General features: G+C 35.6%; 1 protein-coding gene across 1 annotated transcript; it reads right to left on the bottom strand.

Annotated features, from left to right (window-relative positions):
* Positions 1 to 1,198: 1,198 nt before the first annotated feature.
* On the bottom strand, positions 1,199 to 4,280 carry LOC130951054 (pheophytinase, chloroplastic). The gene is made up of 6 exons (XM_057879665.1): positions 3,833 to 4,280; positions 2,442 to 2,553; positions 2,259 to 2,352; positions 1,999 to 2,176; positions 1,856 to 1,925; positions 1,199 to 1,769 (listed from the first exon to the last, which is right to left on the bottom strand). The coding sequence occupies exons 1-6, from the start codon at positions 4,240 to 4,242 to the stop codon at positions 1,458 to 1,460; spliced, it is 1,176 nt and encodes a 391-aa protein (XP_057735648.1). The 5' UTR covers positions 4,243 to 4,280; the 3' UTR covers positions 1,199 to 1,457.
* Between the last annotated feature and the right edge of the window lie 8,611 nt (positions 4,281 to 12,891).

Here is a 12,891-nt window from a genome sequence, read left to right as displayed (position 1 = left end):
TTGTTCGAGAGTCCGTGAAAAAGTATTATAGTACGTTAATGTTCGCTCTTTAATTTAAATTATCTAATCCAAGTGGTACTAAAAAATAAAAGTACGTTTTCTATGGGAGAAAATTTATCTTTATCCTTACTAGTTACTACGCAATTCACCATCTCTAGACTATGTTTGTGTTTATTGACTAATGTTCTTCAATTGATCTTTCCTTGACAGCATTCCCAGATTCAGACCGGAAAATTTGTCCAGACTCAACGAGGTGAGTCTCTAGTTATTGTTATTTTCATGGATAGTCCCTAGTTTTTTTAGAAAAGCAAAAGGCAAACTACGATTTCTAGATCGTCTCTTGAGGATGAATATCGCGTGTTAGCACTTGCTACATGTGATGGATTATGGTTGCCTTACATCCTTGCATACTTTAAGCTTTCACTAAGCAATCCAATCAGACTTTACTACCAATCAATTTGCATTACATATTGTAGCAAATCCTGTTTTTCACGAGAAAACCAGATGTATCGAGATTGATTGTCATGTGGTGTGTGATCTTCGAGTTTTGTTGGCCAACCAGTTGCCATGTTTTTACCAAAGCACTTGCCCCGAGACCATTTAGCACTTTCCAAAATCAAGCTAGGAATGCTCAATTTCCATGTTCCAAAGCTTGCAAGGGATTGTGGCAGATGAAGCTCAGCTCGTGGTCAAGCTAGTTGGTGCAAGTTGTTAGAAGTTGGTTATATAGTAATGGTTAAGTTTATCAGTTTGGGTTAGATAACTTGATTTAGTTGTTAGTTAGCTAGAGTTAGTTGTTAGTTGTATCTCAATTGTATATAAACTCACCAATGTAGCTTAACTGTGATTCACTATCATAATTCGTTTTTTCATTTTTTGATTCTTCACTAGCTCTTACTTCTCTCTCACCATATTCAACTTTACACTTATAGCAGGGAGTTTCACATTCTACAAAATAAGTTGCTTCATATCACTTTATAATCATTCGTTTAGTTTTTTTTTTTTTAAATCTCTCTTCTGTAAAATAAGTTTTTGATAACCCTCTTTAAAATATTTTTGGAATGCATATAGTTCAAGAAAAACCACTTCTCTATTGTTCAACGTTGTAGATAGACTTTATATCTTAATTGATGTAGATGCACAAGACAGAATAATATAAATTAGAATCTTAACAAATTCAGTACTCCACCATCAACCACCCCCTTCAATAACTTTAACTCATTCACAAATTCAGTACTACAAAACAACACAAGATTTAAATTATTATATCTAATATCTAACAGAGGAATGTGAAGAGCAATATATTAATATATTAAAACTAAAGGAAATTAAAGCCTTAACCCCATGATGTTGTTGTTGGTGCAACTGAATACAAATAAAATTATGAACATAATAAATACACATGGAATCACTATCAATATTGAGTTATGCTTATGCACACTCTAGCTACACTTTCACTATGAATCTGAAAGATTGGCTAACCAGGGAAGCAATTTTTCATGGACTAATTCAGGTCTATCATCATGAGGACAATGTCCAACCCCTTCAAGTACACAGAGTTTCACATTTTCCTTTTCAGAAGCCAATGAAGAAAAGTACTTTCCAACAGGTCCATCAAGTGGAGTGAAAGGATCTTCATTTCCCCACAGAAGTAAGACTGGCACCGAGATGTTCGGCATCAACTGCACCGGGTTCGGCCCCGGCGGCCCTGTTACGATCGATACAAATGCATCTAATGCTCCTTCATCATTTGCCGGTTCCCTAATGATCTTCATATACAGTGTCAAAATGCAAATTCTAAGTAACAGAATAAGATAATTATGATAAGAAGCAAACAACAAAATGGTTAACTTACCTCCACCAGTTCTTCATCCACAGACTCCTTGTCGCCGTACACTGAACTCAGAATGTTCTTCAAATTTTCTCTGCATTTTAAGCAACACACGTTTTAATTCAGATTGCTTCGTAAAAAATATAAGCAAAATTTGGAGATAATACCTCTGTTTAACACGCTCGAAAATGGCTGAGGCGATTCCCTTTTGCTTCAATAAAAAATCAACCAACCAAAGCAATGGTAAGACTAACTTAATCCTCCAGTCATCAACAATTGCTTTGTTGTTCATGCCACCAGCACAGTTTAACAGCACAATCCCTCTAACAAGTTTTTGACTTGAATCTGGGGGTTGAAGTCTATAACTCACAAATTAGGCAAAAAAGAAGTTGGATATGCAAACAACTTGAGGATTTACCAAATATACCTGAGGCTGCAACGACACAAGCAAGACTTCCAACGGAGTTTCCGATGAGTACAGCTGGCTTCTTAATGACTTCCTCCAAGAAATCCAGGATCAACTGTTGATAGCAAAGAGCGCACTCGAACATGGTAAGTTTTGGCAACGGTGGACAGTTTAATTTCAGATGAAGGCTCAACAAAGAGTTACCTCAGCCCATGTTTCCATGGTATATGAAAAGCCTGGTGGCTTATCGGAAGCACCAAAACCAAGAAGATCAATGGCATAGACAGTATAATTCTGGGACAGAGTCTTTATATTCCTGGAAAGAAAAAAGCCTCAAATTACTTAAATTGGGACTGAATTCGCGCTCAATACATGGTCAGATCAGTACACTCTTTAGTGTAGTTTCCATCTATCCGAAATTCCGAAATTAACGGAGCATATTAGTAAGACTAAAACCAGAGATACCATTCTGCCATGATTTGATTTTGAATTTTAAACATCTGAAATCTACATATCATGATAGTATCCTCATTGGTCCATGCTAGATAGATATCCTAAGTTCCTAACTTTACGTACTAGTTTCACTATGCTAAAACTAACACAGGAGATAGGCAGGGGTGGCAGGCGGGGAAGCCCGCCCTGCCCCGCCCCGCCTTATGAGGGAGTCCTGAAATCTTACCCTATCCCCATTTAATAGCGGGTTGGCGGGCCAAGTTTGCCAAATCTTTTTTTTTTACCATTAAGTATTAAATAATATAAATTACAAAAAAATATATTAAATAATATATATAATTTCACAATCATTTTAATAAATTTATAATTTCTAAAAGTATAAAAATATTATAATTTTTAAATTAACAAACATTAAAATCTTTATAATTAAAAAATATGTAATAAACATAATCATAAACCAAACTTTTTGAAACAAAATAATAAAACCAACATGGTCCAAAAATAAAATAAATATTTTCTAAAATATATAATTAAATATCTACAAGTTTAGAACATAATAAATCAAACCTAAAATATAATCCAAAATACTAAATTGTAGGTTAGGCAAACTTTTGATATGTGGTGGTCTCCTGCTAACAACCAACCAAACTAACATCAATTACTATAACAGTAGGAACTAACTTATTATTTCTTTTTTCTTTTTCCCTTCTTTCTTCTCGATCTATCAAGCATATGCTAAAATTTGGTGATTTTGCAAATTTCCGGGAATAAGGGTGATGGGATAACCAGAATCACTGTACAATATATGGAAATGGGATTCTGGCAAAATAGTGAAATAAAACCCTGATTGGAAGCTTAAAATTTAGGCAGTGATAACATTCACTAATATAATTAGCTTCCAAATTAGAGAAGGAAAACAATTCCAATTAGGGTAATAACTAATAACTAAAAGTATGAAACCAATTGAGGTAATTTTATCATTATCATTATGATGTTATGTTACGCTCCATTTTACATGTGGCTAGAAATGAATGCAGCATAAGAGAAAGTTATAAACAAGGATAAATATCTCAAAATGGGTGGATGAGAAAAGAAAAGAACAACAGCAGAAGAAAAGTGATAGTAGTGAGCCAAATAATTACCTGCGCCAGTGAGGAATAGAGGCACCAAATCCATGGACAAGTAGCAAAGGAGGGTACTCCTGATCAGATGAATCATCATCATCAGGGGATGCAAAGTAGTTAATGGAATACTGACCCTTCCATTGCCATTTGAGGCACTTGTTTTTAATCCTTTCTACCTCAGAAAAGGTTCCAGAAGCAGCAGGTTCTGCTGTAGTAGCAGAAGAAGAAGTGGAGGAGTTGACGATGAAATTACTAGTTTGGTGAAAAGAAGCAGGAGCATGATGAAGCCTACTAGTTGTTCTTGTTCTTCTTTTTGCTGAGGCGAAGAAATGGGCACTAGTGTTGTTGAGTCTTTGAAGGTGTGAAGGAGAGTGTGTTTGCAATCTCAGAAATAAAAGTGAAGAACGAACAGCACTTGCCACTTCCATTGCCTTTAATTACTCTTATCCCAACACCTTCTGTGTTCAACTTTATGTTGCCTTTAATGAACTTTTATTTTTTCTTTATTTTTTCTATGCAAATACTAAATACAATAATACGACAAAAATGTTATTCTGTACATAGACGTTAATTTATACAAATTAGTAAAATTACTAGTGACCATTCCCATCACAAATTAAATATTAATAGAATACAATACATTAAAAAATAGATCTTTTTTTTTAAATTAAAATATAAAGTGTGATCATTAACTATCCAATATTTTCTATTTAATTCCGCTAGATAGACAACAAGAATTGTAAACGACGTGAATAAATTGTACCCGCAAACTCAATAATACATTTACTTATTTTTATTTTTACTATTCTAAACCCTAGTTTCACCACAACTATTCCACTGCCACAACTCCTGACCTCCTGTGACGACGCTCATTGCTGCCTCCACTGTGACGCCGTTTACTGTCGCTAACACGAAACTTTTTTAGTGACATATTCGTCCGACGTCACTATAACGAAGCCACCTTCTCCTTTTCTATTCCGCCGCTATTCCGATGCACCTTTTTCCAGCGTCCTCCCCAACTTGCGTCCCTGTCCAACGTGGTCCCTGCTGCGGCCTCAAACCAACACCGATCGTCCCCTTTTCTACCATCATAGATATTTTCAAAAATATCCAACATACGGTTAGAACCCTACACAGTAAATAAAATCCTTTTCTTTGAACACATTGAGCTCATAGATGAAGGCAAACAATGCAAGTTCACAGTGAAAAAGGAGGAGTTAAAGCACCATGTTCAATTTTCACCATAAACAATAGCAACACATCAAGCTAATGAGAAAAGAGCGCTTATTAGAAGGCAACCCAATTATTAGTATCCTTTATTTTAGTATATTTTTTTGTTTAATTTAGTTTATTTACATATGCTCATGCATACATTATTTTTATGAATAATCATGATCATTCAACATAATTTTACCACCCACGTTTTTCCTTTATTGCTTGAGGACAAGTAACCACTCTAAATTCGGTATTGGAGGCTACGTGAAACATAGCCTAGAAGAACAAAAGAAGATACAAGAGGGAGGTAACTCTGTCTTTGATCTTTAATTTCTTATATGTTCTGCTGATAGATAATCATGATTTCATTCCTCTTAACTTTACCTTATTTTTTTGAATTTACTTGTGCCCAAAATCCTTAAACATGTAACAAAAGACATCTAAACAAATTCTGTTCAATAAGTTGAAGAAAATTTTTTATTTTTTGCACAAGTAAGATTAAGAAAAGTGATAGTTTAATAATATGACTGTATAATGAGGTTACATGTTAGTGAAAACCTACATGGGAAGCTCTAAGACATAGAATGAAGTTTAGAGAAGTATTATAGAGGTTTTCAAAAACCAATAAAACAAAGAAATAGCAAAAAAAAGAGAGAAAGGCCCAAGGCTCTGAGCACTAATGATTGAGAAGAATAAAAAAGAAACAAAACTCGAAGAATTTCCTAGTTAAGTGCTTGTGGTGTTGCTATGTCAAGGAGAGAGGTACTTTATCACCGAATATCTTGAACCAACTAGTTTAGGAGTATCGATTGAAAAAATATTTTAAAAAATCGCCTTGAGATAGAACATCTAGATTCAAAACCAAGTGCAATTACCCCCTAAAAAAGAAAAAAAAAGAGAAAGAGCTGAGAAAAGAAAATAATTATCACAATAAGGGAAAGAAAGGAGAAGCTATCTTCAAGCTGAAAACTTATAAAGAGACTTCTATAATATCATCCAAATAAAATTTTTAAGTTCTAAGACTTTTGATTATAGGTCTAGCAAGCACTGAAATCCATACATGATCACACAACTCAAAGTTTACCCTACTTTCTCTTGATCACTTCACTCACCAAAATTTCATGGAACAATTCTTCAACCCACTTCAGTTAGAAAACTCCTTTGTACATAGTTCTTTTCTTGCTTGGGAACAAATGAGATCTTAAGTTTGGTATTGTGATGCATTAGCATCATTAGTTATTTTCTTTATCATTTCTTTGAATAAAGTTAGTGATTTTCTTATTATAATTGAGATTCTTGAAACTTAATTGATTTTATGTGGAGTTGCCCTGAGCTTTGATATATTTAAGAGATTATTGAAAGATCTTAAGCAAGGCCAAAGAAAAATAAGAACAAGCAAACAAGCTGATGAGCGGATAATTTATACGCTTTTTGGCATTGTTTTTAGGTAGTTTTTAGTAAGTTCAAGCTACTTTTAGGGATGTTTTCATTAGTTTTTATGCTAAATTCACATTTCTGGACTTTACTATGAGTTTGTGTGTTTTTCTGTAATTTCAGGTAATTTCTGGCTGAAATTGAGGGACTTGAGCAAAACTCTGAAAAGGAGGCTAACAAAGGACTGCTGATGTTGTTGGAATCTGACCTTCCTGCACTCGAAATAGATTTTCTGGAGCTACAGAACTCCAAATGGCGCGATCTCAATGGCGTTGGAAAGTAGACATCCAGAGCTTTTCGGAAATATATAATAGTCCATACTTTATTCGGGAATTGACGACGTAAATTGGCGCTCAACGCCAATTCCATGTTGCTGTCTGGAGTCAAACGCCAGAAACACGTCACGACCCGGAGTTGAACGCCCAAAACACGTTACAACTTGGCGTTCAACTCCAAAAGAAGCCTCAGCTCGTGGATAGATCAAGCTCAACCCAAACATACACCAAGTGGGCCCCGGAAGTGGATTTATGCATCAATTACTTACTCTTGTAAACCCTAGTAGCTAGTCTAGTATAAATAGGATAGTTTACTATTGTATTAGACATCTCTGGACGCCTAGTCCTTAGACCTTCATGAGGGCTGGCCATTCAGCCATGCCTGAACCTTCATCACTTATGTATTTTCAACGGTGGAGTTTCTACACACCATAGATTAAGGGTGTGGAGCTCTGCTGTACCTCAAGTTTCAATGCAATTACTATTATTCTCTATTCAATTCTCTTTATTCCTGTTCTAAGATATTCGTTGCACTTCAACTTGATGAATGTGATTATCCGTGACACTCATCATCATTCTCACCTATGAACGCGTGTGACTGACAACCACTTCCGTTCTACCTTAGGCCGGGCGCATATCTCTTGGATTCCTTAATCAGAATCTTCGTGGTATAAGCTAGAATTGATGGCGGCATTCATGGGAATCCGGAAAGTCTAACCTTGTCTGTGGTATTCCGAGTAGGATTCCGGGATTGAATGATTGTGACGAGCTTCAAACTCCTGAAGGCTGGGCGTTAGTGACAGACGCAAAAGAATCAAGGGATTCTATTCCAACCTGATTGAGAACCGACAGATGATTAGTCGTGCTGTGACAGAGCATTTGGACCTTTTTCACTGAGAGGATGGGATGTTGCCATTGACAACGGTGATGCCCTACATACAGCTTGCCATGGAAAGGAGTGATGAAAAGGAAGAAGGAAGAAGTAGGAAAGCAGAGATTCAGGAGGAGTACAGCATCTCCATACACCTATCTGAAATTCCCACCATGGAATTACATGAGTAACTTTACCTTTATTTCCTGCTTATTATTTATTATTTTCGAAAACCCAATAATCAATTATAATCTGCCTGACTGAGATTTACAAGGTGACCATAGCTTGCTTCATACCAACAATATCTGTGGGATCGACCCTTACTCACGTAAGGTTTATTACTTGGACGACCCAGTACACTTGCTGGTTAGTTGAACGGAGTTGTGTCCACACATAGCAAGAGCCATTATCGTAAAATAAATCTCATACAAGTATAAAGAGAATGGATCACAATTTCGTCCACCAAGTTTTTGGCGCCGTTGCCGGGGATTGTTCGAGTATGGACAACTGACGGTTCATCTTGTTGCTCAGATTAGGTCATTTTCTTCTAAAAAATTTTTCAAAAATCTTTTTCAAAATTTTTCTTTTCTTTTTTCATTTTTCCAAACTTTATTTTCGAAAAATATAATAAAAATACAAAAAAAATTTAGAAAATCATAAAAATCAAAAATATTTTGTGTTTCTTGTTTGAGTTTTGAGTCAATTTTTAAGTTTGGTGTCAATTGCGTGCTTTAAAAATTTTTCTTGCATTTTTTCGAAAATTCCATGCATTCATAGTGTTCTTCATGATCTTCAAGTTGTTTTTGGTAAGTCTTCTTGTTTGATCTTGATGTTTTCTTGTTTTGTGTTGTTTGTTATTTTTCATGTGCATTTTTCGTTTGTTAGAGTCCATGCATTAAAAATTTCTAAGTTTGGTGTCTTGCATGTTTTCTTTGCATCAAAAATTTTTCAAAATTGTGTTCTTGATGTTCATCATGATCTTCAAAGTGTTCTTGGTGTTCATCTTGACATTCATAGTGTTCTTGCATGCATCATGTGTTTGATCCAAAATTTTCATGTTTTGGGTCATTTTTTATGTTTTTCTCTCTCATCATCAAAAATTCAAAAATAAAAAAAAATATATCTTTTCCTTATTTCTCTCCAAATTTTCGAAATTTTGGGTTGACTTGGTCAAAATTTTTTAAAATTAGTTGTTTCTTACAAGTCAAGTCAAATTTTCAATTTTAAAAATCTTATCTTTTTAAAATCTTTTTCAAAAATCATATCTTTTTCATTTTTTATTATTTTCGAAAAATTCCAAAAATCTTTTTCAAAATATTTTCAAAATATTTTTCTTATCTTTATATCTAATTTTCGAAAATTAGCTAACAAGTAATGTGATTGATTCAAAAATTTGAAGTTTGTTACTTTTTTGTTAAGAAAGGTTCAATCTTTAAATTCTAGAATTTTATCTTTTAGTTTCTTGTTAGTCAAGTAATTAATTTTAAATTTTAAAATTAAATCTTTTTCAAAATATCTTTTTCTTAAAAAATCTTATCTTTTATCTTATCTTTTTTAAAAATTTTATCTTTTTCAAAATTTGATTTCAAAATATCTTATCTTATCTTATCTTCTTATCTTTTTAAATTTGATTTTAATATCTTTTTCAACTAACTATTTGACTTTTTGTTTGTTTCTTATCTTTTTCAAAACCAACTAACTACCTATCCCTCTCTATTTTTCGGAAATACCTCTCTCTTTTTCAAAAATTCTTTTTAATTGTTTTAAATTTTAATTTTAATTATATCTTATCTTTAATTTTCGAAAATCACTAACCACTTTTTCAAAATTATTTTCGAAATTCTTTCCTCTCCTTCTATCTATTTATTTATTTATTTACTAACACTTCTCTTCACCTCTCTTCATCTCAAATCACTACCTCTATCCTTAACCCTTCTTCTTCACTACTCTGCCCTTTCTTCTTCTACTAACATAAAGGAATCTCTATACTTTGACATAGAGGATTCCTCTTTCTTTTCTTGTTCTCCTCTTTTCTATATGAGCAGGAACAAGGACAAAAGCACTCTTGTTGAAATTGATCCCGAACCTGAAAGGACTCTGAAGAGGAAACTAAGAGAAGCTAAATTACAACAATTTAAAGGTAACCTTTCAGAAATATTAGAACAAGAGAAGGAGATGGCAGCCGAAAATAATAATAATGCAAGGAGGATGCTTGGTGACTTTACTAAACCCACGTCCAAGTTTGATGGAAGAAGCATCTCTATTCCTGCCATTGGATCAAACAACTTTGAGCTGAAACCTCAGCTAGTTGTTTTAATGCAACAAAACTGCAAGTTTCATGGACTTCCATCTGAAGATCCTTATCAGTTTTTAACTGAGTTCTTGCAGATTTGTGAGACTGTAAAGACGAATGGAGTAGATCCTGAAGTCTACAGGCTCATGCTTTTCCCTTTTGCTGTAAGAGACAGAGCTAGAATATGGTTAGATTCACAACCTAAGGATAGCCTGGACTCCTGGGAAAAGCTGGTCACTGCCTTCTTGGATAAATTCTTTCCTCCTCAAAAGCTGAGCAAGCTTAGAGTGGATGTTCAAACCTTCAAGCAAAAAGATGGTGAATCCCTCTATGAAGCTTGGGAAAGATACAAGCAGCTGACCAAAAGGTGTCCATCTGACATGTTTTCAGAATGGACCATATTAGATATATTCTATTATGGTCTATCTGAATTTTCGAAAATGTCACTGGACCATTCTACAGGTGGATCCATTCACCTAAAGAAAACGCCTGCAGAAGCTCAAGAACTTATTGACATGGTTGCAAATAACCAATTCATGTACACTTCTGAGAGGAATTCCGTGAATAATGGGACGCCTCAGAGAAAGAGAGTCCTTAAAATTGATGCTCTGAATGCCATATTGGCTCAGAACAAAGTGTTGACTCAGCAAGTCAACATGACTCTCAAAATCTGAATGGATGGCAAAATGCATCCAACAGTACTAAAGAGGCAGCTTCTGAAGAAGCTTATGATCCTGAAAACTCTGCAATGGCAGAGGTAAATTACATGGGTGAACCTTATGAAAACACCTATAACTCATCATGGAGAAATCATCCAAATTTCTCATGGAAGGATCAACAAAAGCCTCAACAAGGCTTTAATAATGGTGGACGCAATAAGCTGAGCAATAGCAAGCCTTTTTCATCATCTTCTCAGCAACAGACAGAGAATTCTGAACAAAGTACTTCTAATTTAGCAAATTTAGTCTCTGATCTGTCAAAGGCCACTTTAAGTTTCATGAGTGAAACAAGATCCTCCATTAGAAATTTGGAGGCACAAGTGGGCCAGCTGAGTAAGAAAGTCATTGAAACTCCTCCCAGTATTCTCCCAAGCAATACAGAAGAGAATCCAAAAGGAGAGTGCAAGGCCATTGATGTAATCAATATGGCCAAATGCACAAGGGAGGAGAAGGACTAAAATCCTAGTGAGGAAGACCTCCTGGGACGTCCCTCAAGCAAGAAGGAGTTTCCTATTAAGGATCCAAGAGAATCTGAGGCTCATATAAAGACCATAGAGATTCCATTAAATCTCCTTCTGCCATTCATGAGCTCTGAAAACTATTCTTCCTCTGAAGAGGATGAAGATGTAACTGGAGAGCAAGTTGCTCAATATTTAGGAGCTATCATGAAGCGGATAATTTATACGCTTTTTGGCATTGTTTTTAGGTAGTTTTTAGTAAGTTCAAGCTACTTTTAGGGATGTTTTCATTAGTTTTTATGTTAAATTCACATTTCTGGACTTTACTATGAGTTTGTGTGTTTTTCTGTAATTTCAGGTAATTTCTGGCTGAAATTGAGGGACTTGAGCAAAACTCTGAAAAGGAGGCTGACAAAGAACTGCTGATGCTATTGGAATCTGACCTCCCTGCACTCGAAATGGATTTTCTGGAGCTACAGAACTCCAAATGGCGCGTTCTCAACAGCGTTGGAAAGTAGATATTCAGAGCTTTCCAGAAATATATAATAGTTTATACTTTATTTGGGAATTGATGACGTAAATTGGCGCTCAACGCCAATTCCATGTTGCTGTCTGGAGTCAAACGCCAGAAACACGTCACGACCCAGAGTTGAACGCCCAAAACACGTTACAACTTGGCGTTCAACTCCAAAAGAAGCCTCAGCTCGTGGATAGATCAAGCTCAGCCCAAACATACACCAAGTGGGCCCCGGAAGTGGATTTATGCATCAATTACTTACTCCTGTAAACCCTAGTAGCTAGTCTAGTATAAATAGGATAGTTTACTATTGTATTAGACATCTCTGGATGCCTAGTCCTTAGACCTTCATGGGGGCTGGCCATTCGGCCATGCCTGAACCTTCATCACTTATGTATTTTCAACGGTGGAGTTTCTACACACCATAGATTAAGGATGTGGAGCTCTACTGTACCTCAAGTTTCAATGCAATTACTATTATTCTCTATTCAATTCTCTTTATTCCTGTTCTAAGATATTCGTTGCACTTCAAATTGATGAATGTGATGATCCGTGACACTCATCATCATTCTCACCAATGAACGCGCGTGACTGACAACCACTTCCGTTCTACCTTAGGCCGGGCGCATATCTCTTGGATTTCTTAATCAGAATCTTCGTGGTATAAGCTAGAATTGATGGCGGCATTCATGGGAATCCGAAAAGTCTAACCTTGTCTGTGGTATTCCGAGTAGGATTCCGGGATTGCATGATTGTGACGAGCTTCAAACTCCTGAAGGCTGGGCGTTAGTGACAGACGCAAAAGAATCAAGCGATTCTATTCCAACCTGATTGAGAACCGACAGATGATTAGTCGTGCTGTGACAGAGCATTTGAACCTTTTTCACTGAGAGGATGGGATGTAGCCATTGACAATGGTGATGCCCTACATACAGCTTGCCATGGAAAGGAGTGATGAAAAGGAAGAAGGAAGAAGTAGGAAAGCAGAGATTCAGGAGGAGCACAGCATCTCCATACACCTATCAGAAATTCCCACCATGGAATTACATGAGTAACTTTACCTTTATTTCCTGCTTATTATTTATTATTTTCGAAAACCCAATAATCAATTATAATCTGCCTGACTGAGATTTACAAGGTGACCATAGCTTGCTTCATACCAACAATCTCTGTGGGATCGACCCTTACTCACGTAAGGTTTATTACTTGGACGACCCAGTACACTTGCTGGTTAGTTGAACGGAGTTGTGTCCACACATAGCAAGAGCCATTATCGTAAAATAAATCTCATACAA

This window comes from Arachis stenosperma, chromosome 9, assembly GCF_014773155.1.
Source record: "Arachis stenosperma cultivar V10309 chromosome 9, arast.V10309.gnm1.PFL2, whole genome shotgun sequence".
Taxonomy (NCBI): Eukaryota; Viridiplantae; Streptophyta; class Magnoliopsida; order Fabales; family Fabaceae; genus Arachis; species Arachis stenosperma.
Note: the sequence above shows the minus strand (reverse complement) of the source record. Positions and strands in the feature narration are given on the sequence as shown.

Bases quoted from the DNA above. Each gene is read 5' to 3' on its own strand.
- LOC130951054 (XM_057879665.1), bottom strand. From the start codon at position 4,242: ATGGAAGTGGCAAGTGCTGTTCGTTCTTCACTTTTATTTCTGAGATTG. The intron at 2,353-2,441 runs GTAACTCTTTGT...TGCTATCAACAG, and splicing joins CCATGGAAACATGGGCTGAG to TTGATCCTGGATTTCTTGGA. The intron at 2,177-2,258 runs GTATATTTGGTA...TTCAACCCCCAG, and splicing joins TTGTGTCGTTGCAGCCTCAG to ATTCAAGTCAAAAACTTGTT.